At 45.1% G+C, this 26,911-nt stretch overlaps 1 protein-coding gene across 4 annotated transcripts in view; it reads right to left on the minus strand.

Annotated features, from left to right (window-relative positions):
- MAP4K4 (mitogen-activated protein kinase kinase kinase kinase 4) overlaps nucleotides 1-26,911 on the minus strand; it is a 276,338-nt gene that overhangs the window by 67,692 nt on the left and 181,735 nt on the right. For all 4 annotated transcript variants that reach the window (XM_063953441.1, XM_063953440.1, XM_063953443.1 and 1 more), the window contains exons 10-15: nucleotides 25,788-25,963; nucleotides 23,893-23,965; nucleotides 22,948-23,158; nucleotides 15,048-15,209; nucleotides 13,094-13,180; nucleotides 10,341-10,580 (exon numbers count right to left, since the gene is read on the minus strand). In XM_063953441.1, the coding sequence (XP_063809511.1) occupies nucleotides 10,341-10,580; nucleotides 13,094-13,180; nucleotides 15,048-15,209; nucleotides 22,948-23,158; nucleotides 23,893-23,965; nucleotides 25,788-25,963 (949 nt within the window). The remainder of the gene's footprint in view (nucleotides 1-10,340; nucleotides 10,581-13,093; nucleotides 13,181-15,047; nucleotides 15,210-22,947; nucleotides 23,159-23,892; nucleotides 23,966-25,787; nucleotides 25,964-26,911) is intronic.

The following is a 26,911-nucleotide window of genomic DNA, read 5'->3' on the forward strand; positions in this document are numbered from 1 at the left end:
GCAGGGGAGAGACCTGGGAGCCGTCCTGACCAGCGGAGCTGTGACAGAAAATGGCGCCGTGTGCTGAGGAGATAGGCCCCGCCCCTTTTTCGGCGGGTTCTTCTCCCGCTATTTTTCCAGTCAGGCAGGGGTTAAATATCTCCATATAGCCCCTATGGGCTATATGTGAGGTATTTTTAGCCTTGTATAAGGTTTATATTTGCCTCTCAGAGCGCCCCCCCCCAGCGCTCTGCACCCTCAGTGACTGCCCAGTGAAGTGTGCTGAGAGGAAAATGGCGCACAGCTGCAGTGCTGTGCGCTACCTTATGAAGACTGAGGAGTCTTCAGCCGCCGGTTTCCGGACCTCTTCACGCTTCAGCATCTGCAAGGGGGTCGGCGGCGCGGCTCCGGGACCGGACTCCACGGCTGGGCCTGTGTTCGATCCCTCTGGAGCTAATGGTGTCCAGTAGCCAAGCAGCAAATCCACTCTGCATGCAGGTGAGTTTACTACTTTCCCCCTAAGTCCCACGTTGCAGTGATCCTGTTGCCAGCAGGACTCACTGTAAAGAAAAAAAAAAACCTAAACTAAACTTTCTCTAAGCAGCTCTTTAGGAGAGCCACCTAGATTGCACCCTTCTCGTTCGGGCACAAAATCTAACTGGAGTCTGGAGGAGGGTCATGGGGGGAGGAGCCAGTGCACACCACCTGACCTAGTAAAGCTTTACTTTTTTGTGCCCTGTCTCCTGCGGAGCCGCTATTCCCCATGGTCCTTTCAGGAACCCCAGCATCCACTTAGGACGATAGAGAAAAACTGTGAGCTTCTGACAAACTAACATTACGAGGCTTAACCAGTTGGGAAAACATACTTGTTTTTGCCTGGTTCTGTTGGTTAATTGAATATGCTTGTTATTCTCAGTTAGACAATGAATGACCTTCAATGGCCTAAAACACTGAGCTTTCATTGTTGTTTTTGTTGTTTCATAGCATCTGATCTACCAGGAGTATACACTTGGGAACTTTGCATCGGTTTCTTCACATTTACACTTAAGCATGTTCTCCGGTCATTTAAAATGTACCATTATAATCAAATCTTTATACTATTTGACCTAATGCTTTATGAAGCTGTTCATTTATGAACATATTTTCAGTTTACCATTAACATGTTCTACTATATTACTATAGGCCTAGTAGGTTTGAAACATAGCTTGTTGCAAATAGATTTGTCTCTGCAGAGGCGGAACTACCGCCAGTGCAACCAGTGCGTTGCACTGGGGCCCGCCTCTGTCCAGGGGCCCAAAGCATGTAATGAGTCAAACGGACTCATTACATGCCGCTGTGTGCTGCGGGCAACAGCTGCCCGCAACACACAGCCGCCTGGAGAGGAGAGGAGCAGCAGTACGGGGGAAGGAGGAGGAGGGAGGTGGAGGAGGAAGCCGCAGCAGCGCTTTGTTACTGGTGGAGGCGCTGCTGCCCCTCTGCTTCACTATAGGCTGTCTTCCGAGAACAGCCTATAGTGAAGCAGAGGGGCAGCAGCACCTCCACCAATAACACAGCGCTGCTGCGGCTCCCTCCTCCACCTCCCTCCTCCTCCTTCTCTACTGCCCGGGAATCGACAAGGGTAAGTATAATTCTTCTTTCTTTCTGTCTTTCTTTGTCTTTCTGTCTTTGTTGGGACTGCCTGCCGCAATGTGTAAAAAGGGGGAATTTGCTTGCCGCAATGTGTAAAAAGTGGGAATCTGCCTGCCGCTATTTGTAAAAACGGGGAATCTGCCTGCCGCAATGTGTAAAAAGGGGGAATCTGCCTGCCGCAATGTGTAAAAAGTGGGAATCTGCCTGCCGTAATGTGTAACAAGGGCACGCTGTCTGCCGTAATGTGTAAAAAGGGGACGCTGTCTGCCGTTATGTGTAAAAAGTGTACGCTGTCTGCCATAATGTGTAAAAAGGGGACGCTGTCTGTCGTAATGTGTAAAAAGGGGGGCGCTGTCTGCCGTTATGTGTAAAAATAAGAATTTACTTACCGATAATTCTATTTCTCGGAGTCCGTAGTGGATGCTGGGGTTCCTGAAAGGACCATGGGGAATAGCGGCTCCGCAGGAGACAGGGCACAAAAAGTAAAGCTTTAGGATCAGGTGGTGTGCACTGGCTCCTCCCCCTATGACCCTCCTCCAAGCCTCAGTTAGGTACTGTGCCCGGACGAGCGTACACAATAAGGAAGGATTTATGAATCCCGGGTAAGACTCATACCAGCCACACCAATCACACTGTACAACCTGTGATCTGAACCCAGTTAACAGTATGATAACAGCGGAGCCTCTGAAAAGATGGCTCACAACAATAATAACCCGATTTTTGTAACTATGTACAAGTAATGCAGATAATCCGCACTTGGGATGGGCGCCCAGCATCCACTACGGACTCCGAGAAATAGAATTATCGGTAAGTAAATTCTTATTTTCTCTATCGTCCTAGTGGATGCTGGGGTTCCTGAAAGGACCATGGGGATTATACCAAAGCTCCCAAACGGGCGGGAGAGTGCGGATGACTCTGCAGCACCGAATGAGAGAACTCCAGGTCCTCCCCAGCCAGGGTATCAAATTTGTAGGATTTTACAAACGTGTTTGCCCCTGACTAAATAGCCGCTCGGCAAAGTTGTAAAGCCGAGACCCCTCGGGCAGCCGCCCAAGATGAGCCCACCTTCCTTGTGGAATGGGCATTTACATATTTTGGCTGTGGCAGGCCTGCCACAGAATGTGCAAGCTGAATTGTATTACACATCCAACTCGCAAAAGTCTGCTTAAAAGCAAGAGCACCCAGTTTGTTGGGTGCATACAGGATAACAGCAAGTCAGTTTTCCTGACTCCAGCCGTCCTGGAACCTATATTTTCAGGGCCCTGACCACATCTAGCAACTTGGAGTCCTCCAAGTCCCTAGTAGGCGCAAGACACCACAATAAGCTGGTTCAGGTGAAACACTGACACCACCTTAGGGAGAGAACTGGGGACGAGTCCGCAGCTCTGCCCTGTCCGAAAGGACAAACAGATATGGGCTTTTTTGAGAAAAAAACCACCAATTTGACACTCGCCTGGTCCAGGCCAGGTCCAAGAGCATGTTCACTTTTCATGTGAGATGCTTCAAATCCACAGATTTGACTGGTTTTAAACCAATGTGTTTTGAGGAATCCCAGAACTACGTTGAGATCCCACAGTGCCACTGGAGGCACAAAAGGGGGTTGTATATGCAATACTCCCTTGACAAACTTCTGGACTTCAGGAACTGAAGCCAATTCTTTCTGGAAGAAAAATCGACAGGGCCGAAATTTGAACCTTAATGGACCCCAATTTGAGGCCCATAGACACTCCTGTTTGCAAGAAATGCAAGAATCGACCGAGTTGAAATTTCTTCGTGGGGCCTTCCTGGCCTCACACCACGCAACATATTTTCGCCACATGTGGTGATAATGTTGTGCGGTCACCTCCTTTCTGGCTTTGACCAGGGTAGGAATGACCTCTTCCTGAATGCCTTTTCCCTTAGGATCCGGCGTTCCACCGCCATGCCGTCAAACGCAGCTGCGGTAAGTCTTGGAACAAACATGGTACTTGCTGAAACAAGTCCCTTCTTAGCGGCAGAGGCCATAAGTCCTCTGTGAGCATCTCTTGAAGTTCCGGGTACCAAGTCCTTCTTGGCCAATCCGGAGCCATGAGTATAGTTCTTACTCCTCTACGTCTTATAATTCTCAGTACCTTAGGTATGAAAAGCAGAGGATGGAACACATACACCGACTGGTACACCCACGGTGTTACCAGACCGTCCACAGCTATTGCCTGAGGGTCTCTTAACCTGGCGCAATACCTGTCCCGTTTTTTGTTCAGACGGGACGCCATCATGTCCACCTTTGGTAATTCCCAACGGTTTACAATTATGTGGAAAACTTCCCCATGAAGTTCCCACTCTGCCGGGTGGAGGTCGTGCCTACTGAGGAAGTCTGCTTCCCAGTTTCCATTCCCGGAATGAAACACTGCTGACAGTGCTATCACATGATTTTCCGCCCAGCGAAAAGTCCTTGCAGTTTTTGCCACTGCCCTCCTGCTTCTTGTGCCGCCCTGTCTATTTACGTGGGCGACTGCCGTGATGTTTTATCCCACTGGATCAATACCGGCTGACCTTGAAGCAGAGGTCTTGCTAAGCCTAGAGCATTATAAATTTACCCTTAGCTATATTTATGTGGAGAAAAATCTCCAGACTTGATCACACTCCCTGGAAATTTTTTCCTTGTGTGACTGCTCCCCAGCATCTCGGGCTGGCCTCCGTGGTCACCAACATCCAAAACTGAATGCCGAATCTGCGGCCCTCTAGAAGATGAGCACTCTGTAACCACCACAGGAGAGACACCCTTGTCCTTGGATATAGGGTTATCCGCTGATGCATCTGAAGATGCGATCCGGACCATTTGTCCAGCAGATCCCACTGAAAAGTTCTTGCATGAAATCTGCCGACTGGAATTGCTTCGAAGGAAGTCACCATTTTTTTTTACCATGGCCCTTGTGCAATGATGCACTGATTTTAGGAGGTTCCTGACTAGCTCGGATAACTCCCTGGCTTTCTCTTCCGGGAGAAACACCTTTTTCTGGACTGTGTCCAGAATCATCCCTAAGCACAGGAGACTTGTTGTCGGGATCAGCTGCGATTTTGGAATATTTAGAATCCACCCCTGCTGTTGTAACAGTATCCGAGATAGTGCTACTCCGACCTCCAACTGTTCCCTGGACTTTGCCCTTATCAGGAGATCGTCCAAGTAAGGGATAATTAAGACGCCTTTTCTTCGAAGAAGAACCATCATTTCGGCCATTACCTTGGTAAAGACCCGGGGTGCCGTAGACAATCCAAACGGCAGCGTCTGAAACTGATAGTGACAGTTCTGTACCACGAACGTGAGGTACCCTTAGTGATAAGGGCAAATTTGGGACATGGATCCCGGTTCGTTATCACTGCTCTGAGTGACTCCATCTTGATTTGAACCTTTGTAAGTGTTCAAATTTTTTTAGATTTAGAATAAGTCTCACCTAGCCTTCTGGCTTCAGTACCACGATATAGTGTGGAATAATACCCCTTTTCTTGTTGTAGGAGGGGTAATTTAATTATCACCTGCTGGGAATACAGCTCGTGAATTTTTTTCCCATACTGCCTCCTTGTCGGAGGGAGACCTTGGTAAAGCAGACTTCAGGAGCCTGCGCAGGGGAAACGTCTCGACATTCCAAACTGTACCCCTGGGATACTACTTGTAGGATCCAGGGGTCCTGTACGGTCTCAGCGTCATGCTGAGAGCTTGTCAGAAGCGGTGGAAACGCTTCTGTTCCTGGGAATGGGCTGCCTGCTGCAGTCTTCTTTCCTTTCCTCTATCCCTGGGCAGATATGACTCTTATAGGGACGAAAGGACTGAAGCTGAAAAGACGGTGTCTTTTTCTGCAGAGATGTGACTTAGGGTAAACACGGTGGATTTTCCAGCAGTTGCCGTGGCCACCAGGTCCGATGGACCGACCCCAAATAACTCCTCTTCCTTTATACGGCAATACACCTTTGTGCCGTTTGGAATCTGTATCACCTGACCACTGTCGTGTCCATAAACATCTTCTGGCAGATATGGACATCGCACTTACTCTTGATGCCAGAGTGCAAATATCCCTCTGTGCATCTCGCATATATAGAAATACATCCTTTAAATGCTCTATAGTCAATAAAATACTGTCCCTGTCAAGGGTATCAATATTTTTAGTCAGGGAATCCGACCAAGCCACCCCAGCTCTGCACATCCAGGCTGAGGCGATCGCTGGTCGCAGTATAACACCAGTATGTGTGTATATACTTTTTATGATATTTTTCCAGCCTCCTGTCAGCTGGCTCCTTGAGGACGGCCCTATCTATAGACGGTACCGCCACTTGTTCTGATAAGCGTGTGAGCGCCTTATCCACCCTAAGGGGTGTTTCCCAACGCGCCCTAACTTCTGGCGGGAAAGGGTATACCGCCCATATTTTCTATCGGGGGGAACCCACGCATCATCACACACTTCATTTAATTTATCTGATTCAGGAAAAACTACGGTAGTTTTTTCACATCCCACATAATGCCCTCTTTTGTGGTACTTGTAGTATCAGAAATATGTAACACCTCCTTCATTGCCCTTAACGTGTGGCCCTAATAAGGAATACGTTTGTTTATTCACCGTCGACACTGGATTCAGTGTCCCTGTCTGTGTCTGTGTCGACCGACTAAAGTAAACGGGCGTTTTAAAAAAACCCTGACGGTGTTTTTGAGACGTCTGGACCGGTACTAATTGTTTGTCGGCCGTCTCATTTCGTCAACCGACCTTGGCGCGTGTTGACATTATCACGTAATTCCCTAAATAAGCCATCCATTCCGGTGTCGACTCCCTAGAGAGTGAATCACCATTACAGGCAATTGCTCCGCCTCCTCACCAACATCGTCCTCATACATGTCGACACACACGTACCGACACACAGCACACACACAGGGAATGCTCTGATAGAGGACAGGACCTACTAGCCCTTTGGGGAGACAGAGGGAGAGTTTGCCAGCACACACCAAAAACGCTATAATTATATAGGGACAACCTTATATAAGTGTTTTCCCTTATAGCATCTTTTTTATATATTTCTAACGCCAAATTAGTGCCCCCCCTCTCTGTTTTAACCCTGTTTCTGTAGTGCAGTGCAGGGGAGAGCCTGGGAGCCTTCCCTCCAGCCTTTCTGTGAGGGAAAATGGCGCTGTGTGCTGAGGAGATAGGCCCCGCCCCTTTTTCGGCGGCCTCGTCTCCCGCTCTTAACGGATTCTGGCAGGGGTTAAATATCTCCATATAGCCCCCGGAGGCTATATGTGAGGTATTTTTAGCCAAAAAAGGTTTTCATTTGCCTCCCAGGGCGCCCCCCTCCCAGCGCCCTGCACCCTCAGTGACTGCCGTGTGAAGTGTGCTGAGAGGAAAATGGCGCACAGCTGCAGTGCTGTGCGCTACCTTAAGAAGACTGAGGAGTCTTCTGCCGCCGATTCTGGACCTCTTCTCGTTTCAGCATCTGCAAGGGGGCCGGCGGCGAGGCTCCGGTGACCATCCAGGCTGTACCTGTGATCGTCCCTCTGGAGCTAATGTCCAGTAGCCAAGAAGCCAATCCATCCTGCACGCAGGTGAGTTCACTTCTTCTCCCCTAAGTCCCTCGTTGCAGTGATCCTGTTGCCAGCAGGACTCACTGTAAAATAAAAAACCTAAGCTAAACTTTTCTAAGCAGCTCTTTAGGAGAGCCACCTAGATTGCACCCTTCTCGGCCGGGCACAAAAATCTAACTGAGGCTTGGAGGAGGGTCATAGGGGGAGGAGCCAGTGCACACCACCTGATCCTAAAGCTTTACTTTTTGTGCCCTGTCTCCTGCGGAGCCGCTATTCCCCATGGTCCTTTCAGGAACCCCAGCATCCACTAGGACGATAGAGAAAAGTGTACGCTGTCTGCCGCTATGTTTAACAAGGGCACGCTGTCTGCCGTTATGTGTAAAAAGTGTACGCTGTCTGCCGCTATGTGTAACAAGAGCACGCTGTCTGCCGTTATGTGTAAAAAGGGGACGCTGTCTGCCGTTGTGTGTAAAAAGGGGACGCTGTCTGCTGTTATGTGTAAAATGGGGACGCTGTCTGCCGTTATGTGTAAAAAGTGCACGTTGCCTGCCGTTATGTGTAAAAAGGGGGACGCTGTCTGCCGTAATGTGTAAAAAGGGGACGCTGTCTGCCGTAATGTGTAAAAAGAGGAATCTGTCCGCTGTAAGGTGTAAAAGGGTCTCTACCTGGTGTAGTGGTGCTACTGTGCGGCGTAATTTGAACAATGGAGACTACTGTGCACCGTTTTATAAATTGGTATTATTTTGTGGCCACACCCCTTCCCCACGAAGCCACGCCACTATGTATTTTTGCGCGCGCCTGCGGCGCGCACTGCCCCTGTTTTGCATGCAGGGGTGGGGCTCCGATGCCGTTTCTTGCACACAGTGCTAAAATGTCTAGTTACAGCACTGTTTGTTGCTAGGTATCCATTTCTCTGGCCCTGAGCAGGTCCCCCTCACCAGATTCTCTCCAGGGGCGAGGGGGTGGACTTGGATGGGATGTGGGGGGGGACCCAAAGCATTTTGCCCACCGCTCGCTAGTTCCGCCACTGTGTCTCTGTATAATTTGGATTGTTTTGCAATGCAGCCTATTTATATTCCACGCTTATAACTAAAGGTGCATACACACGGAGAGATTTTGGCTATGAGAGATTTTCCCTTGAACTGGCAGTAGGAGATTTTGACTAACTTTACCAGAGATTTTGTCTAACTATGCAAGAGATTTTGGCTATGGGAGATTTTGGCTATGGGAGATTTTGACTATCTCATTTAAATAAGGGGATGAGTGTCATATATAGGACGATTTTACAGGGTGGCTGGTATTTAAATAGCTGAAAGTTAAAAAAAAAATTTGCGTGGGGTCCCCCCTCCTATGTAAAACCAGCCTCGGGCTCTTTGAGCCAGTCCTGGTTGTTAAAATACAGAGGAAAAAATGAGTAGGGTTCCCCCATATTTAGACAACCAGCACCGGGCTCTGCGTCCGGTCCTGGTTTAAAAAATACGGGGGACAAAAGACATAGGGGTCCCCCGTATTTTCCAAACCAGCACCGGGCTCCACTAGCCAGGGAGATAATGCCACAGCCGGGGGACACTTTTATATTGGTCCCTGCGGCCGTGCCATTACCCCCCCAACTAGTCACCCCTGGCCGGGGTACACTGGAGGAGTGAGGACCCCTTAAATCAAGGAGTCCCCCCCTCCAGCCACCCAAGGGCCAGGGGTGAAGCCCGAGGCTGTCCCCCCCATCCGTGGCCCGGTGGATGGGAGGCTGATAGCCTTTCAATAGTAATATTGTTCTTTACAGGAGGCCTACAGGTCCCAGCAAGCCTGCCCCAGCATGTTGGCACTTGGAGAACCACAAGTGCCAGCATGCCCGGACATAAAGGGCCCGCTGGCACCTGTAGTCCACCTGTAAAGAAAATATAAAAAAAAAAACACAACACATTCTTTTAAAAATCCTTTATTAAACTGGGTCTTCACCTGGGGGCGGCGGCCTTTAAGCTCTTTTGCATGGCCGCCGCCTTCCCAGGGCTTCCGGCGTCTTCACCTGGGGGGGCGCCACCTCCCCAGGGCTTCTGGGGTCTTGCTCCGGCGTCTTCACCTGGTGGGCGGCGGCTGCTAAGCTCTTTTGCATAGCCGCCGCCCATCCAGGACTTCCACGACGTCTTCACCTGGGAGGCGGCGGCCTTTAAGCTCTTTTGCATGGCCGCCGCCTTCCCAGGACTTCCAGCATCTTCACCTGGTGGGCGGCGGCTGCTAAGCTCTTTTGCATAGCCGCCGCCCATCCAGGACTTCCACGGCGTCTTCAGGAGCTCTTCTCCGCTCCTCCTCCGCCGTCGGACTGACAGCCGCTGCCTCGCGCTGACTTATATAAGTCAGCGGGAGGGGGCGGGGCGATGACGCGGCGAGCCGTGATTGGCTCGCGGCGGCCATCTTGAATTTCAAAAATGACGCTGAGGCGCCATTTTTGAAACTGGTACCGCTCCGCTGCCAAACTCTGCAATAGAAAGGTAAATTTCCCCCGCCCGCACCGCTGCCGCAACCCGCCGCCGCCCACACCGCCACCGCAACCCACCGCCGCCGCAACCCGCCGTCGCCCACACCGCCACCGCAACCCGCCCGCACCGCCGCCACAACCCGCCGCCACAACCCGCCGCCGCCCGCACCACCGCCGCCTGCACATCGCTATCGCTGGGAAAAATCGCTGGCCTCTTAAAGTGTTTTTGACTAACTTTTGCAGCGACATAGCCAAAATTGACTTGCCTGCACTGACTATTTTTCCCAGCGATAGCGACCTAGCGGGGACGCGCATCGCTATCGCTGGCTGTGTACACACGGAGCGATCTGCACTAACTTTCTGAGCGATTTTGACTATATAGTCAAAATCGCTCAGTTATATCGCTCCGTGTGTATGCACCTTTAGGCTTGCAGAACCTTTACTTGGAGCCAAGTTTCAGTTATTCTTGATATTTTATTCTTGAATATCAGTTTTTGTTTTTTCTTTCCCCAGAGCTAACTCAGAAGAAATAGAAGGAATATTTTGACACTGCATTATTTATTCCAGTCAGACAATGCCCCAGAGTAAGAAAAGCAGGAAATTTGTTTTAGTGTATTGTTTAAGAGAGTCATCCTCCTACTAGATAAAGCTCTGCTAGTGGTAAAGTACTATCCCACAACTAGGTACGATGTTCATGAAATGAGATGGTAAGCTTACCTCTCGTACACGTTCAGCCTGCTCATAGTGGGGCTTAGGTTCTGGTGTATGGTAACTTTGCTTGTTCCTTTCTTGCGGTGGCACTGGAGGCTGCTGGGGCTGTGGTTGCTGCGGCTGCGGTGGTGGTGGTTGCTGCCGGTGATCATGTTGTAAAGACATAAGGTAAGCCTGTTCTTGTTGCAATTGACGTTGCAGCCTTTCTGCTTGTCTGTGTTCCTCCATCTCCCGCCACCTGTATTCCTGAAATGAACAACTCAAAGTTTATGGAAAAGTGTATGCACATGTCAAAACTTACATTACACTGCTCCAACTGTGTGACTAAAGGACAAAATGTATAAAACAAGGCTTTTGAATGTTTGTCTTTATCATGCAAGACTGCAGTTATCACATAGTAAAATATAAGCCTGATTTGCCAATGGTATAGCAATCATACAGGTAAAGTGCACTACATGCAGAAAAAGGCAGCCATTTCGTGCACTCCACCATTAGGCTGTAACCTACCATTTCACTAACAATTAATGTCACTGAGGTACAGATGTTTCCTCTTACATCTTTGCTCTGTGCGATAAAAGTTGCATTACACTTAACGTGTGAATGCCGTTTGACTCAGTAGTGCTGGGCATCTTTTTTTGCATTTGTTCCCTGCGAAAATGAGTCTTAGACGCAATGTAATGCATACAAAATGCTATGCTACAGTGTTTTCCTGGAAAACACTGCAACATTGCCTTTCAGATGCAGATACAACCACAATCACACAGAATAGAGGCATGCCGCACATAATTTTAATCAGCAAAAGCTGTTCATGCGTCCTATTGCATTTATTGAGTCTAAGATGCATTTTCATGGAAACGCAAAAAAAGCAAATAAGATGATCGTCATTGTGGGACTTGAAGGGCTGTTTAGCATGACGGTAGCAAGGATGTAAGAGAACACATTTGTATGCGTAGAAGACGAATACACTAAGTTGTTAAACCATTCACGTTATGCAAACTTAAAAATAACACCGAACGTAAGGAAGTTGGTAGTATTAATTGGCATATCTAGCAAAATATGCTACTTGACTGATAGTGATGTATCTGATACAACCACAATTATCATGATTTGATTTAATTTGTTTCACTTCTACGGTTAACAGGCATTTATTTCTTTGACTTTACAGGGAAATTCTACTTTGTTTATTGGGCTGCTCTGAATAGCTAAAATGCTTGGGGGCATCCATCTTCTTTAGTATGAAATGGCACTGCAAAATGATGTGGATCTTGAGGTCATGACATGCAGAGTATATGTAAGCTCCTTACAATGGATAGTTTCATATTTGATTAAGGTCACACATACATGCACTCAAGCACCTGCACAAGGTCTGTTCTCCAGACCAAGATCTTCGCAATACAAATGAAGCCAGGTATGTCGGTAAACAGCACAATATAACCAAGTACATGGCTTGGTGATGAAAGTGACTTCTACACAGTACCAAAACGTGTTTAAAAACGAAAAATTAGATGAAAGACTAGTTGAAATAAATTACTAGCAATGCTCATACTCTATAAATTGGTTTAAAAGGGTCCCCAAACCTAATTGCTTACATAAAGAAGCTATAAAGATCTACAAGTAAACATTCTAAAAGTGAACATTATAGAACCTCATATAATGTATTAATGTAGGATAATAACTTGCAAAGCAAATGCTGTCAGCATGTTGAGTCTGGGGAGAGAATGAATAGTGTCTTAAGATGTTACCGACAAGAAATCCGCTGTGTGTGGGAAAATAGCCAGTCACAACTTAGCTTACAATTTTTAGCGCTGACAAGCTACTTTGTGTACTGGAACGTTTACTTATATATTTATGAATGGTATTAGAAGCTACTTTATGTAAACAAACTTGTATTATACGTGCAGCGGTCCTTTAAATAAAGGAACCCCACCTATTACTTCACAAGTTATAGCAGAACACATAATTTGCCTGGGGGCCAGCATTCCACAGAAGGCTTACATGGCCAATGAAGCACTCCTTGACCTTTTATTATTTATTTGTTTCAATATTATAACAATAAAACAACCACCTACACTCAAATGAACTTCACATTGGCATGACTAGGAAATGACTAAATATGGACATCGATACCACCATCATCACCAGAAACCTAAGAGGGACGTACGTACCAGACCAGTAAGTACGCTGGACCTGAGGTAAGCAGAAGTACAGTATGCATTCTAAACTTTGTTTTAGTAACTCCCACAGTGTATGAGAACACTTTAGTTGGCCATGATACTAGGCTGGATTTGTCCCAGTAAGTCTAACCAGGAACAAATCCATGCAATGTGCTTTTTTATGTGAAACATTCTTAATAGAAAACGAAAGTAATTAACAGTAATCTACTGCAACTTTCAATCATTCACATTAAAGTATGCTGTTGGGGTAATATATTAATAATGCACTATCCCAAACAAACATTTCATGGTTGCATCTACAGCAGTTTGGCAGGTGCATCACAAAACCAAAAGATTTTGGAAACCGTTGCTATTAGTCATGTTTTATAGACATCCCAGGCTTCATCTACCCTGCTTAAAGCTATTTCATGCAGTACGGAACACAACGCACACAAGCAGTGTCTATATGTAGCTGCCCCTGTCAATCTAGTCCTCAAACAAAGCACCTCCTAAACCAGCTAATTGTTTGTACAGCTTGGGCAGCTGTGCTTAAACAAAGCTGACCTGAAAACTGGTTAGCTACACATCAGATCACTAAACTCTCACCAGTAACATGGCCTGCTCCTGAAGCAGCTGCTGTTGAAGGATTTCCAAGTGCCTCTGCTCCTCCTCCAGCTGTCGTCTGATGTACTCCTGTCACACAAATACCATGAGCACTTTGTAAAAAATGCACATGCACCTACGGGTTGTCCAGATGTCAACATCCACAATTTATAAGTACACAAACTTGTAGTTTAATACAATAAAGCGTTTAATCACTTTGGCTACTTATAAAGTATAGTAAAAACTCAACTCCTAGAAGGATGGACTATACCGTGGTTCTACCACCCTCAATGCTACAGGAGAAAGGGGCCTACCAGTTCTCTGCAGCAAATGACCTAATCATGTAAGAAAAATGAAGCAAAAGTAAAAATATACTAAAATATTAATTTGGGTAAAATAATGTATGATTTTGGCTTTCTGCAAGAGAATATCCCTTAACATTACTGCCATGTAATTATGCAGAAAGTGGGCACTATTTTGCACTATTCATTTCTCTTCATATTTATAACGGGATCCGGTCTTTAGCTCAACAAGACTTAGGTCGACAGTGTCTAGGTCGACCTGCTTTCTAGGTCGACAGGGACACTAGGTCGACATGAAAAAGGGTCGACATGAGTTTTTCAATTTTTTTTTTTTACTTTTTCATACTTTACGATCCACATGGACTACAATTGGGAACAGTAACTTGTGCGGAGAGCAGCGGTAGCGGAGTGAGGCACCGTGCCTGAAGCATGGTGAGTGAAGCGAGCCATGCAAGGGTATACAGTGCACTAATTGGGGTTCCCCGTCACTGTACGAAGAAAACGACACCAAATAAAAAAAAAAACTCATGTCAACCTTTTTTCATGTCGACCTAGAGTCCCTGTCGACGTAGAAACCATGTCCAATAGTGGTCGACCTAAGTCTATTCTATCTAACATGCCACGCCCATTTATAACAGGAAATTCAGATTTACCATTGCTGAGGAAACACTGCAGCTCATACTAATAAATATTGTAGAGAAGTATATAGAGAGTACAAGCTCTTACACAGGAGGTCTGTTTTGGCTTAAATTGTGAAGTTGTATTAAAAAGTAAATGATTAACCTAATAGGGAAAGCAACTTGCTGATATTGTAACAAATTTCCTCTGCTACAAAGTTTAATTATCATACCCATGATACTGATCGGCTAACTTCATACAGAATAATTCCAGGCATTTCCTGGTACTGTATCATAATCCCCAAATTCTTCCAATAGCTGTCTGCACTGCAGTGTATCATATAGCATCTTCTCCCCAGTCTCCTGAATGAGCCAGCCCATGTGGTAGAAGGTATGCCAAAGTGACTGTGTGAATTGGTTATAGAATACTCATGGGCATAGCGGTTAAAGATACAATCCAGGAAATATGTTTTAATGTGAAATTTTAAACTGCGATAGCAGATAAGACCACATGACCAATGCAGTCTGTCAACAATCTGTCTGGTCTACAAGGTGTTCTCAGGACAAGTGTGTTAATCCTAAAAAGCTTTTAAACTACTTATATTTGCATTTATGTTACCAACAAAATTGAGGTGAACTGGGTTCAGATCTTGGTACCTGGCTTTGTGTTCACAGACAAGACACCATTTTAATTACTTACATACTCCATTTTATTTTAAAAGCTGCAAATATTTGAACAGCAAATGCTGCCTCTGAACCAAGGGACATTCTACTGTCTGCTTCAAATTAGAAATTAATATTTTAAAATTCTACAGCGCCTCCTCATCAACTACCCAATACCCCAGTACTTTGGTTGAGGTCTCCTGTCCTGAAGCAGCCACAGATTCAGTAGTTTATAAACCAGACATGTACAAAAAATGTTCACTTTGATAAACTCTATGGACCATAAAGCATATTTTGCACACCTTACATCTTAGCTACAAATGTTACATTAAGAGGAAGGAGGGGGGAATAACAAGCAGCGTCTATTGCTATTACCTGTTCTCTTTCCACTCGTCTTTTCTCTTCTTCCGCTCGTCTACGTTCTTCTTCTTCTTTACGTCTCCGCTCCATTTCCTCCATCCTTTTTTTCTCTTCCTGCTCTCTCCTCCTCTGCTCTCTCTCCTGCTGCCTGCGAGCCTCACGCTCTCTTCTTTGTTGCTGTTTAAAGAAAAGAAGAACGTCTTTTACAGATACTAAGCTCACCCATTCTATAAACTTACTCCATGGTATACATTAACAATGACTACAACCAGCCAGCTGTAGGGCAAAACAAATAAACTCATCTGTGACTTTGGGATTCCACATAATAACTGAAATATAGAGTTCCACCAGGAAGCATAATAAGCAGTCATCAAGTTCTTTAAACATAAATTATACAGTTTAAATGTGCTATTGTCTGCATGCCAAAGACACAGAAAATGAGAGGCAATTTGTCAAGTATTAAATCACTGATTTGACTGCTTCCATTTCAACATCCTAATGTGATACTTTGCCAAATGAAGTCACAAAGTATCCAGTATGTATATTCCTGTAAAATCAGTATTATCCAGTCATGGCCGACTAACCCTATTTAGCGGTTGTTGTCTGTCACAGGCATGCTGGGAGTTACGGTCAGAGAAGCAAGTCATCCTAGCGTAAGACTGACTGATATGACGAAATTGTGCAGTAGCATCATGCTTTTAAAACCTTTACGTGTAGATTAAAACAGTTTTGTGTTGAAAATAGGCATCAAATCCCAATAATTATAATGTCCCTAATAATTTTGAGTCACAAAGTATGAACAGACCCTCATAAAAAGCACCATGTGGATTTAAACTGTGTGAAATTATATGAAGTGAAAGTATTTTATAGGAACAGAAGTTTATCAACATTGCATTTAGACTGTTGCTTTACAGAACTTACATTCATATTGTGCAGAGATCGTAAATAAAAATACTTTCTTCTGATCCCTTGCACAATTTGATATACTCTTGAATTACTCTAATACACACAACTATAAAGTCTCTTATTACTAAAGGCACCAATTAAGCATAAACCATGAACACACAGTAGATTTTGGGCATACTTTAAATGAATCCCTTTCACCTGCTGCCTGACAGCTGAAACATCTGTCAAAATCTGTTTGAGGATAGATACACAATACATTCCATTGGAGAATTGCATGTATTGGGTTACCTAAATCATGGCCCATTGAAACTTGTGTCAGCTGAAAAAAAAATGTATCACCACCACAGATCTAGACCATGGGTAAGATGCACACTGGCATATTATTCATCAATTCCTATTGCAAGCAAAAATGTGGCTATGCCCAATGTGGGCGCAAAGGCCGTTACAACGAAAGTGGCTGAATAGGGGTGCGGAGAGGCGTACTCAGGTAATTAATTGTACTGGCCACCTAAGAGGTATGTTTAAAAAAAATGTAAACAAAAGTGATGAAATGCTCCATACAAGTTCCTGCAATTTATTTTAATACTTAAGCACACTTGCAAAATTTTCAGAATTACATACTGTAAATCAAAAGTAGGCAACACCAATCTGCATTACAAATGACGATTTATTGGCCAATGGTGGTTGTTGTTTTTTTTTTTTGTTGTTTTTTGCGATTCTTTGCCTAATGTTTTTTTATTGGCAAATCAATTAATCCCTTTATTCGCTGGAAAATGTAAACATTTCTGAAGGAAAAATACAGGATCCGGGATAAGTTCCCAGACCCATGTGTTTTCGCAGCCACAAAAAAACAGCACTTCTAGTGGATTTTGTTTTGCCTGCCTCCGGGCACGTGAAACAAAATCTCTGATAATGCCTGTTCCTCAACTGTGCATCAACTGAATTACACCCCCAGGTATCAATTAGCTGCGGTAAATTACCGTGGCTAATTGAATTCCCCCTTTGTTGCATTTTCACTAAATTATTACATTAGTAAGAATGCTTTACTAATTCGGAGACCAAAACATTAGAACAAACCTAATGACTAGAGAGAACATTATCTGTACTCAACACAAAATAAACTCATTACCCTGACAAAATATACTTGTGTGGACAGTAATGACAGGTATGTTTCTGGAAAAGTAATTCTGCATATATTTTATACGCATCAATAGTACAAAATCTGTGCAATGGAAAGGTAAACATATGCAATTCCATGAATCTTCTAGGTGAATGCCACAAGCAAAAAGCATTGTTAAAAACCTGTGGGCCTGATTTGCCTGATGTGGGAATGGAGTTTTTCACAGTCAATAAAATAATAGGATTTTAATTACCTACCGGTAAATCCTTTTCTTGTAGTCCATAAGGTATATGGGGGAGACATAGTATGATGGGGTATAGACAGGGTCCAAAGGAGCTGGTGCACTTTAAAATTTCTTCCACTGGGTGTGCTGGCTCCTCCCCTCTATGCCCCCTCCCACAGGCAGTTATAGGTAAAACAGTGTAAGGAGGAGAAAGGACATATATGAGAGAAGGAACTTAATAACAATGAGTGGTGAGATTTATACACCAGCACACCACTAACATACAACAAATCATCAATGGCTGGTAACAACAGCAGCAACAGCTCAACAGATCTTCAAGTCTCGCACAGCATCCAGTGCCTACGGAGGAGCAGAAGCGTCAGAACGCGACGGAACCACAATAGATTAATTCAGGTGAAACGTCGAGACAACCTTCGGCAGGAACTGCTGTCTACTCCTGAGCTCCGCTCTGTCCTCATAAAAAAAGTATGAACTTTTACACGATAAGGCCCCCAATTCTGAGACACGTCTAGCAGAGGCCAGGGCAAGTAACATCACCGTCTTCCACGTGAGGTACTTGTCTTCTACCATCATCAGAGGTTCAAACTGTAGAAATTCCAACATCACATTCAAATCCCAGGGTGCAGTAGGTTGTATGTGGAGCACCCCTTGCAAGAAGGTCTGAACTTCTAGCAACAGTGCCAATGTCTTCTGGAAGAAAATGGAGAGAGCTGAAATCTGTACCTTAAACGGAATCCAGACATAAGCCCTTATCCACACCGGCCTGTAGGAAATGTAAGAAACGTCCCAAGTGGAACTCTGCAGGTGGATACAAGCGTTCCTCGCACCAGGAGACATATCTTCGCCAGATATGATGATAGTGTTTTCACGTGACAGGTTTCCTGGCCTGAACCATGGTAGCAATAACCTTTTTGGAAAGGCCCTTGTGAGTTAGGCTGTTCCGCTCAACCTCCATGCCATCAAAGTCGCTGTAAGTCCGGGTAGATGAACGGTCCTTGTTGAAGAAGATCTCTTCGAGGTGGTAGAGGCCAAGGGTCTTCGACGGACATGTCCAGAAGATCCACGTACCACGCCCTCCGGGGCCATCAGAATTGCCTGGACTCCTTGATTTCTGATTCACTTGAGCACCCTTGGGAGCAATGGAATCGGAGGAAACAGGTAGACCAGCCGGTAAAGCCAAGGCGACGTCAGTGCATCTACTGCCCTCGCCTGACGGTCCCTGATTTGTGAGCAATACCAGTGAAGCTTCTTGTTGAGTCGAGAAGCCATCATGTTTATTTGTGGGCTGCTCCACCAGTCGATGATCTGCTGAAACACCTGATGGTGGAGCCCCACTACCCCGGGTGGAGATCGTGACGACTCAGGAAGTCCGCTTCCCAGTTGTCCATTCCCGGAATGAAGATTGCTGACATTGCTCTTGCATTTCTTTCCGCCCAGAGGAGTATCTTTGACACCTCTCGCATACAGGCTCTGCTTTTTGTCCCTCCATGCTGATTGATGTACGCCACTGCTGTGGCGTTATCCGACTGTACTTGGATCGCGTGATCCTTGAGCAGAGGAGAGGCCTGAAGCAGAGTATTGTAGATCGCCCGAAGTTCCAGAAAGCTGATCGGAAGGATGGCTTCGTGGGATGACCACCTGCCCTGGAACTGAGCCCCTTGAGTGACAGCTTCCCATCCTCTCAAACTCGCATCCGTTGTGAGAAGAATCCAATCCTGAATCCCGAAACACCGGCCTTCCAGGAAATTGGAGGACTGCAGCCACCACAGGAGAGAAATCCTGGCCTGAGGTGACAGCCGTATCATCCAATGCATCTGTAGATGTGATAAGGACCACTTGCTCAGGAGATCCAATTGAAATGTTCTAGCATGGAACCTCCCATACTGGATCGCCTCGTATGAGGAAACCATCTTCCCCAACAATATTATGCAGAGATGGATGGATAGTCGAGCAGGTCAGAGCACCATGCGGACCATCTCCTGAAGTGTTCTCGCTTTGTCCTCCGGGAGGAACATCTACTGGGACACATTATCCAGTAACATCCCCAGGAAAAGGAGGCGCTGAGTTGGCTCCAGGTGGGACTTCTGTAAATTAAGAATCCACCCATGGTGTGACAGAAGTTGGATAGTGCGGTCGATATGGAGCAATAAAAGCTCCCTGGATCTTGCTTTTATCAGAAGATCATCCAGGTAAGGGACAACATTGACCCCCTGGACCCGGAGCTGGAACATCATCTCCGCCATTACCTTTTTGAATACCCTCGGAGCTGTGGACAGGCCGCAGGGCAGTGCCAGGAACTGGTAGTGGTCATCCAGCAGGGCAAACCTCAGATAAGCCTGATGAGGTGGCCAAATAGAAATATGAAGGTAGGCGTCCTTGATATCCAAGGAAACCATTAATTCCTGTTCTTCCAGGCCCACAAGCACTGCTCTCAAAGATTCCATCTTGATCTTGAAAACCTTTAGGTAAGGGTTCAAGGACTTTAGATTCATAATGGGTCTCACCGAACCGTCCGGCTTCGGTACCACAAACAGGTTGGAGTAATAACCCCTGCCTCATTGTGGTACTGGTACTGGAACAATGACGTGTGACTGGACCAACTTTTGGATGGCCTGTTGCAACGTAACTTGCGTATCCTCCAAAGCTGGTAAGCTTGATTTGAATAAGCATTGGGGAGGAGCACCGTCGAACTCCAGCGTGTAGCCCTGAAAATGAGGTCCCTGACCCAGGTATCCTGGCAGGAAACCTCCCAGATGCGGCTGAAGTGAAGAAGTCGAGCTCCCACCTCGAGATCTCCTCGGGGTGGGTGGGCACCATCATGCTGAGGACTTAGTGGAAGCAGAACTGATGCTCTGTTCCAGAGAACCGGTGTTTGCAGGTCTTTTACTCTTACCTCTGGTGCCTCTATGCGCATAGATCGAAATCTGTTAGACCAAAAAGACTGAACAGATGGCCCCAAGCAGGAACGCCTAGCCAGCTGGGCCCCAGAGGGGGGAAACAGATTTTCCTGCCGTGACTTTGGAAATCCACGTATCCAACTCAACCCCAAAGAGCCATTCCCCAGAAAAGGGGAGGGATTCCACACTGCGCTTGGATTCTGCGTCCGCTATCCACTGACGCAACCACAAGACCCTGCGCGCTGACACTGCCATGGCAGACGTCCTAGCATTAATATTGCCTATTTGCTTGAACGAGTCACACAGGATGCGTGCAGTGTCCTGAATGTGCTTCAGGAGAGTCATCGTAGTGACCAGAGGCATATCCCCGAAGAGGCCCTCCTGAATCTGAGTAGCCCACGTATGAATGGCATGGGTCATCCAGCAACCCGCTATGACCGGCCTTTGCGATACACCTGCTGCTGTGTAGATAGACTTTAGTGTAGACTATCTTTCTGTCCCCAGGGTCCTTTATGGTAAAGGAGCCCGGGGCAGGCAGCACTGCCTTTTTTGACAGTCGAGAGACTGAGACGTCAACTCCCGGGGGCTCTTCCCAGAATTTCCTACCTTCAGGAGCAAATGGGAAAAAGTGCAAAAATCGTTTTGACACTTGGTATTTTTTGTCTGGATTTTTCCAGGCTAATTTAAATAGGTCATCTAACTCTGCAGAATCAGGGAAAGTGACATTAGGCATGTTTTGTATAAAGAAAAACGACTGCTGTGATGCAGCGTCCTCTAGAGGGAGCTTTAACACGTCCCATATAGCCAGAATGAGGGGTTCAAAACCCTGAGCAGAAGCGGAATCCCCACTAATGGGATCCAAGTCATCCCCATCCTTCTATATTTACTCATCTTAATCAGAGCGCAGAGCAGGTGAACCACGCTTTTGTGGTCCTGAGTTAGAGAGGGGGGGGGGGGCTGTGTAACATCTGCCCTAGCAGCTAAGTCTGCAACAGCCTGTTTTAGTAGCTGAGTTTTCTGAACATTAGCAGTGAGTTGTGATGACATATCAGACATCATAGTCTTAAGAGGCCCTAACCAGGATGGCTCTGGTCCCTCTCCCCCAGCCCCTTCACTGAGCTGTGAAGATTGCATTGTTCACATGAAACAGAATCAGATGATAAGGGAGAGAATCTGGTGTGGCATCCACTGCATAGTTTGTGTTTAAAAATGTTCACAGTAATCACAATGACATATATATACACACACACACACACACACACACACACACACACACAGTAATACTTTGCAAGCCTGCCCTTACTGTATGTGAGTGGAGACACAGGGAGAGAAGACCAGCACACCCCAGCTATAAAGCCCCAGTGAGGCTGTCAGCTTACTATATCACAGTGAAACACTAATGATTTCTGTCCCGTATAGGACACAGATTGTGTACAATAGCGGTTCTCCCCCTTTGCTACACCCTGTACCAGTTTTCCAGTGTGTCTTGTGAGTCAGGAGGAGCTGTGTGTGCTTGCTGCTGCATTAAACAGAGGAAGGCACCAAAATGCCGCTGGTCCCACTCTGAGGTAGCTCCACCCCCCGCAATAGTGCCGGAGCTACAGAGATTTTTATACTGGCAACGTCTCCTAGTTTGCTTAAAAACATCACACAAGTGCTAGTTTAAGCCACCGCTAGCCAGTCTACACGGGGTCTCTAGCGGGTCCCCCCCAGGAGGATACCGTAAGCCGCGCCCACGTTTAGGCGCACGATGAACCCGGGGACTCCCCTAGCGGAGCCCCCGACTTGTACTCACCAGAGTCGTCACCTTCAGGCATTTGTTAGGGGTGTGCGGCATGCTGCGATTGCGACAGCTAAGGCGCAGTGCCCCACTGAATAAAAAACCTCTCAGGACGGTGCATCGGGGAAGCAGCTCTGACACCTCGCAAGGCCGGTGACCATCCCCCCCCTAACTCCCACGGTGCAGGTATGCTATTGCCCAAACAGCATACCGAAAATAATGAAAGTTTAAAAGAAATTGAAGAAAACTCTATGGAGCTGCAGAGATGTGCATCCTCTCCTGAGGGCACTTTTTTCTGTCTGTGGGAGGGGGCATAGAGGGGAGGAGCCAGCATACCCAGTGAAGAAATTTAAAGTGCACTGGCTCCTTTGGACCCCATCTATACCCCAATATACTAAGTCTCCCCAATATCCCTTATGGATGCTAGAGAAATATTGAAAAGGTTTAGTTCAAAATGTTATAGACAATGTTAACACTATTAGAATGGTACGGAATGTGGGGATTAGCAACCAATATACAACAGTCTGAGCATTTCAATTTGTTTCTATAAAATAGAGCATTGTAGAGAAAAGATACAAAATACAGACAGCAGCCTAGTGACCACGATACACAGTACAGTGCATAGCAATATCCACTATACAGTGCCGATCTTCTGTTATACCATAGGGAGCCACAAAACTAGGTAAGACCAACCCCTCCCACTGTAATGCCTAGTGGATTTAATAGTGCAGGTTGTTAAAAACTCTGGTAGTTACAATGTTGTTGATTAAAATAAATAACTTTTATAAGCTTGGAGGTGGCATGTTTGGATCTCCTGGTACACCTTGATTGGTGAATAGTCAGTGCTGGGAAAGTTGCAGGTAGGGATGCCACTTTTAATTCAACCTGGTTTTAGTCAAAAGTCACTTAACCATCAAGGTTTATACTCTGATCCGTAATGCTAATAAAAGTCTTGCTCCTACAAGTACCTCTTCCAGTCGCCTCCTTTGCTCTTTCTGCTGTTCTATACGCTTCTGTCTCTCTGCCAGTAGCTGTCTCTTGTACTCCTCCTGCTCTCTGAGCTGTTGCTCCTGCAGCAGCTGCTGCCTTCGCAAGGCCTCAGAGCGCTCCTTGTTTTCCTGCTGCAGTCTCAGGAAATCACGTCGAAGAGTAGATTCTCCAGGCACATTAACAATGGAACTAAAAAAACATATAGTTATATATTTAGAGAAGTAAAATGTTTCATTGGGAACTGTACTGCAATGCATTACAACTCACAGCATTTCATTATATTGTAATATACAACTGCAAGGTCTGATGAGGCTATAGTGCGCTTCAATAAGTGTTTCCAGTCCTTAACAAACCTAAACTAGCCTACCATAAAGGGCTTTGCCAATCAACCCGAGGAAATCCAGGAGAAATCTGCCTGAATGTCACATAGTATACATTGCAGTAGTTCAGTCTTTGGTGGTCAGTAGTGGCATGATGTACCAGAAATTGAGACATCAGCAGATCTGGGTGTAGCTTATTTTGTTTCTATTTTTTTTTTTTTTTTAAACGAAAATGAATTTATGTGACAAAGCAAAGATACGCAGGGACTTCAAAATATGATATCCCGGCAGACGGGATGCTGGCTATCACTCTACCGACAGCGTCATCCCATCTGGCGGAATCCCAACGTGGGCTCACCACGTATTGGGCAGGGCTCGGTTAGTGGCGTGGACCCACCAACCGAGTGGGAATACATTTGTCGAGATTCCGAGTGTCAGTGTTTCACCGGTGCTTAGGCTTCCGGCACCGGGATTCCAACAGCTGGTATATTGACTGCATCCCCTTCAAAATGCAGTATTCTACATAAAGTCTGAATGAGTGTAAAATTTCAGGTACAACTATACAATTCCTGGGACAGCGCAATGTATGAGGATGTGATATACCTTGGCTCTCCTTCCTGCTCAGGCACTTCCTCTTCCTCCTCTTCACTTCCACTGTATTCATACTCCGTTTCATCTAAATAAAAACAGACAAGTGTCTAACCTGCACGTACAAAGTTATAATACAACTAATAAAACACGGTCAAGCATAATGTACAGTATCTTCCATATCACAAAAAAGTAAAGTGTTCCTTTAAGTGTAACAGATTAGGAAATAATGTGACCCAAAGAACTTTTAAAAAGGTGTATAGTTTAATGCACTTCTAGTCCTGCAACACCAGATTCCAACTAGTGTCAGCTTTCACATGAGCATTTACAGTAAAACACCAAGACATACTGCTTGAGAGGGAACATGAATTACTGGTTTGTTACAGTATTGTTCAGAAATGGAGCATTTCCCAGAAAAAGCTTAATCCCAGTAACAGGTACCCCTCACTAAAATGCATGGACTTAAGATGAGTAATTTCAGAAAATAACTGAATGCTATCTAAGAAATTAGAAAAAAAAACCTAGGATTCTACGAACAATGCTGCCGGAGAGGCAACAATTTATGATACAGTTAATGTTAGGGGTAAATAATCATTAGGCAATAACCATAACACTACATATAACATCTACAACTAGAGAAGTGCTTACCGATAACTTTAAACATTGCTCCATATAAACCATACTATAAACTTTTTTAGCAATACTTTTACGGGGAAATCATATTTTACCTTTTAGGATATATTTTTGAATGCTCTGTACATTATTCAAATGCCAGTTGCAATTTCAGTAACAATGACAAAATAAAATACACTTCTATAATAAGCATTGGAGTTTCTCAAGCACAGATTGTTTTTGCAAAACAACAAAGTATGAGATGATAGTTTATTTTAAAGGTATTTAGTTCACGCTTTTCTTTTTTAATGTCGATTCACTAAACTAAAAACATGACTGGAGCCTGTTTTTTTCTACCATTCAGCAAAGCGTCTTAGGGGTAGAGTCAATTAGCCGCTAATTGTCAGCCTGGACCTATGCAAAGAATGCCACATCCCCACGTGTCAAGTCCCAAAGGGGCATAAAGCGCAGGGAAACCCACAGACTCTGGCACTTATTGCAGAATCTATAGTTAAAGTGGGTTTTCGCACAGGGAAAATGCAGAATTGGACAGCTCCTTGCGTACATCTCTGCGCTTTACTGCATGGTAATTGAATCTGTCCCTTAATGTATGTATTCTTTGGAGAGAAAATTATCTGTCATGTATTAGATATGGCAGTACGGATGGTGTAATGGTTAGCATTACTGCCTCACAGCACTGAGGTCATGGGTTCGATTCCCACCATGGCTCTACCTGTGTGGAGTTTGTATATTCTCCCCGTACTTGCGTGGGTTTCCTCCGGGTACTCCGGTTTCCTCCCACAATCCAAAAATATACTGGTAGGTTAATTGGATCACAACAAAATTAACCCTATTGCGAATGTGTGTGTGTGTATGTGTGTGTGGTGTACATGTAGTAGGGAATATAGTTTGTAAGCTCCACTGGGGCAGGGACTGATGTGAATGGGCAATTATTCTCTGTAAAGCGCTGCAGTACATGTGTGCGCTATATAAATAACTGGTAATAAATAATAAATAAATAAATATACATTACTGTGTTTAGAGCCCAAAATGGTACCACACAAATTTTGGAACTATTATCCCTATCTGTTTTAAGTAGCAGGCAAAAAATTATTAAAAAGGTGAGGAGGGGAAAAAAAAAGAAAAAAGAAAAACGTTTTTCTAGTTAAGCAAAGCCCCTAAACCTCTGAATGGCCCAGTTTTGTGGGCAAAATTATTTGTGTTGCGTATGTGCAAAATGTAAAAAGAAATACAGTGACATGCCCACGAAACAGGACAATGTAGTCTGAAGGGCTTACCTTTCTCTCCTCTTTTCTTTCGGGTCCTGTCTATATGGTCCTTCAGCTGAATCCGAACTTGCCGCTCATTTGGCTGGTCTCTTATGAATGGGTGCTTTAAAAGCTGTTCTGTTGGAGGGCGCTGCATGTAATTTTTCACAAGGCAGCCTTCTATAAAACTAAAAAACTTTTTTGACCTGTGAAAAATGTTAAAATACATTACTAAGTTTATGTGAAGTTTAAAATAAATTAAAATGAATAAATATACTTCATGTAATAATATCCATTAACTGTAGGTGTAGATGGTATTTTATTTTAGTAAGTTTCATTTAGGTTTGTGTATTTCTCAATGCTTTACAGAGTTTATAATATAAATACATATCCACTACCACACACACACTAGGGTTAACTTTGTCAGAAACCAATTAATCTAGCAGTATACCATTGGACTGTGGAAGGGAAAAGAGCAGACAGAGGGACCGCTCACACACAAGGCGGACATACAAACTCCACACAGACAAATACTAGTCACTGTGCTGCTCTACTGGTTTTGTTTTATATGGGGCAAACCTATTACACAGCTCTTTACAGTAGTTCAAAATATACTCTAAAGTCGCAGCTCCAGTTTCTCTAGCACACAAACACTTGGGAAAATACAATCAGAGGCCAAATAAACTACCAGTATTTTTTGAACTGTAAAAAGAAACAAGAACATTCTGAGAAAACCAACAGGAACAGAGGGGAAGCATTACACAACTTATGCTGGGCATACACTGTACAATTATCAGGCCGGACCGCCCAGATAATTGTACAGTGTACTGCCGTGACCAACTACTTATCGCTCTGTCTGACATGCTCAAAGATTTGATAAGTGGTCGGCCTCATCTAGCACCATGTACGCTGCCAAAGCCGACCGACGATTTTCCCTTTTCCTTCACAGGGGAGATCAAGAAGGAACATAGGTCACGTATATTACCCAAGTTATATAATACAAAAAATAAGTATGACCTAATATGACGTGGAAAACATAGATAGTGGTTGCCAGGTGCTCATTGATATACTATTTATAAATACAGTAGATACAAGAAGCAAGCATTCACAGTATGTTTTAGAAGCACATACACTAGTGACAAAGATGGAATAAA

Source organism: Pseudophryne corroboree, chromosome 2 (genome assembly GCF_028390025.1).
Source record: "Pseudophryne corroboree isolate aPseCor3 chromosome 2, aPseCor3.hap2, whole genome shotgun sequence".
Classification (NCBI taxonomy): Eukaryota; Metazoa; Chordata; class Amphibia; order Anura; family Myobatrachidae; genus Pseudophryne; species Pseudophryne corroboree.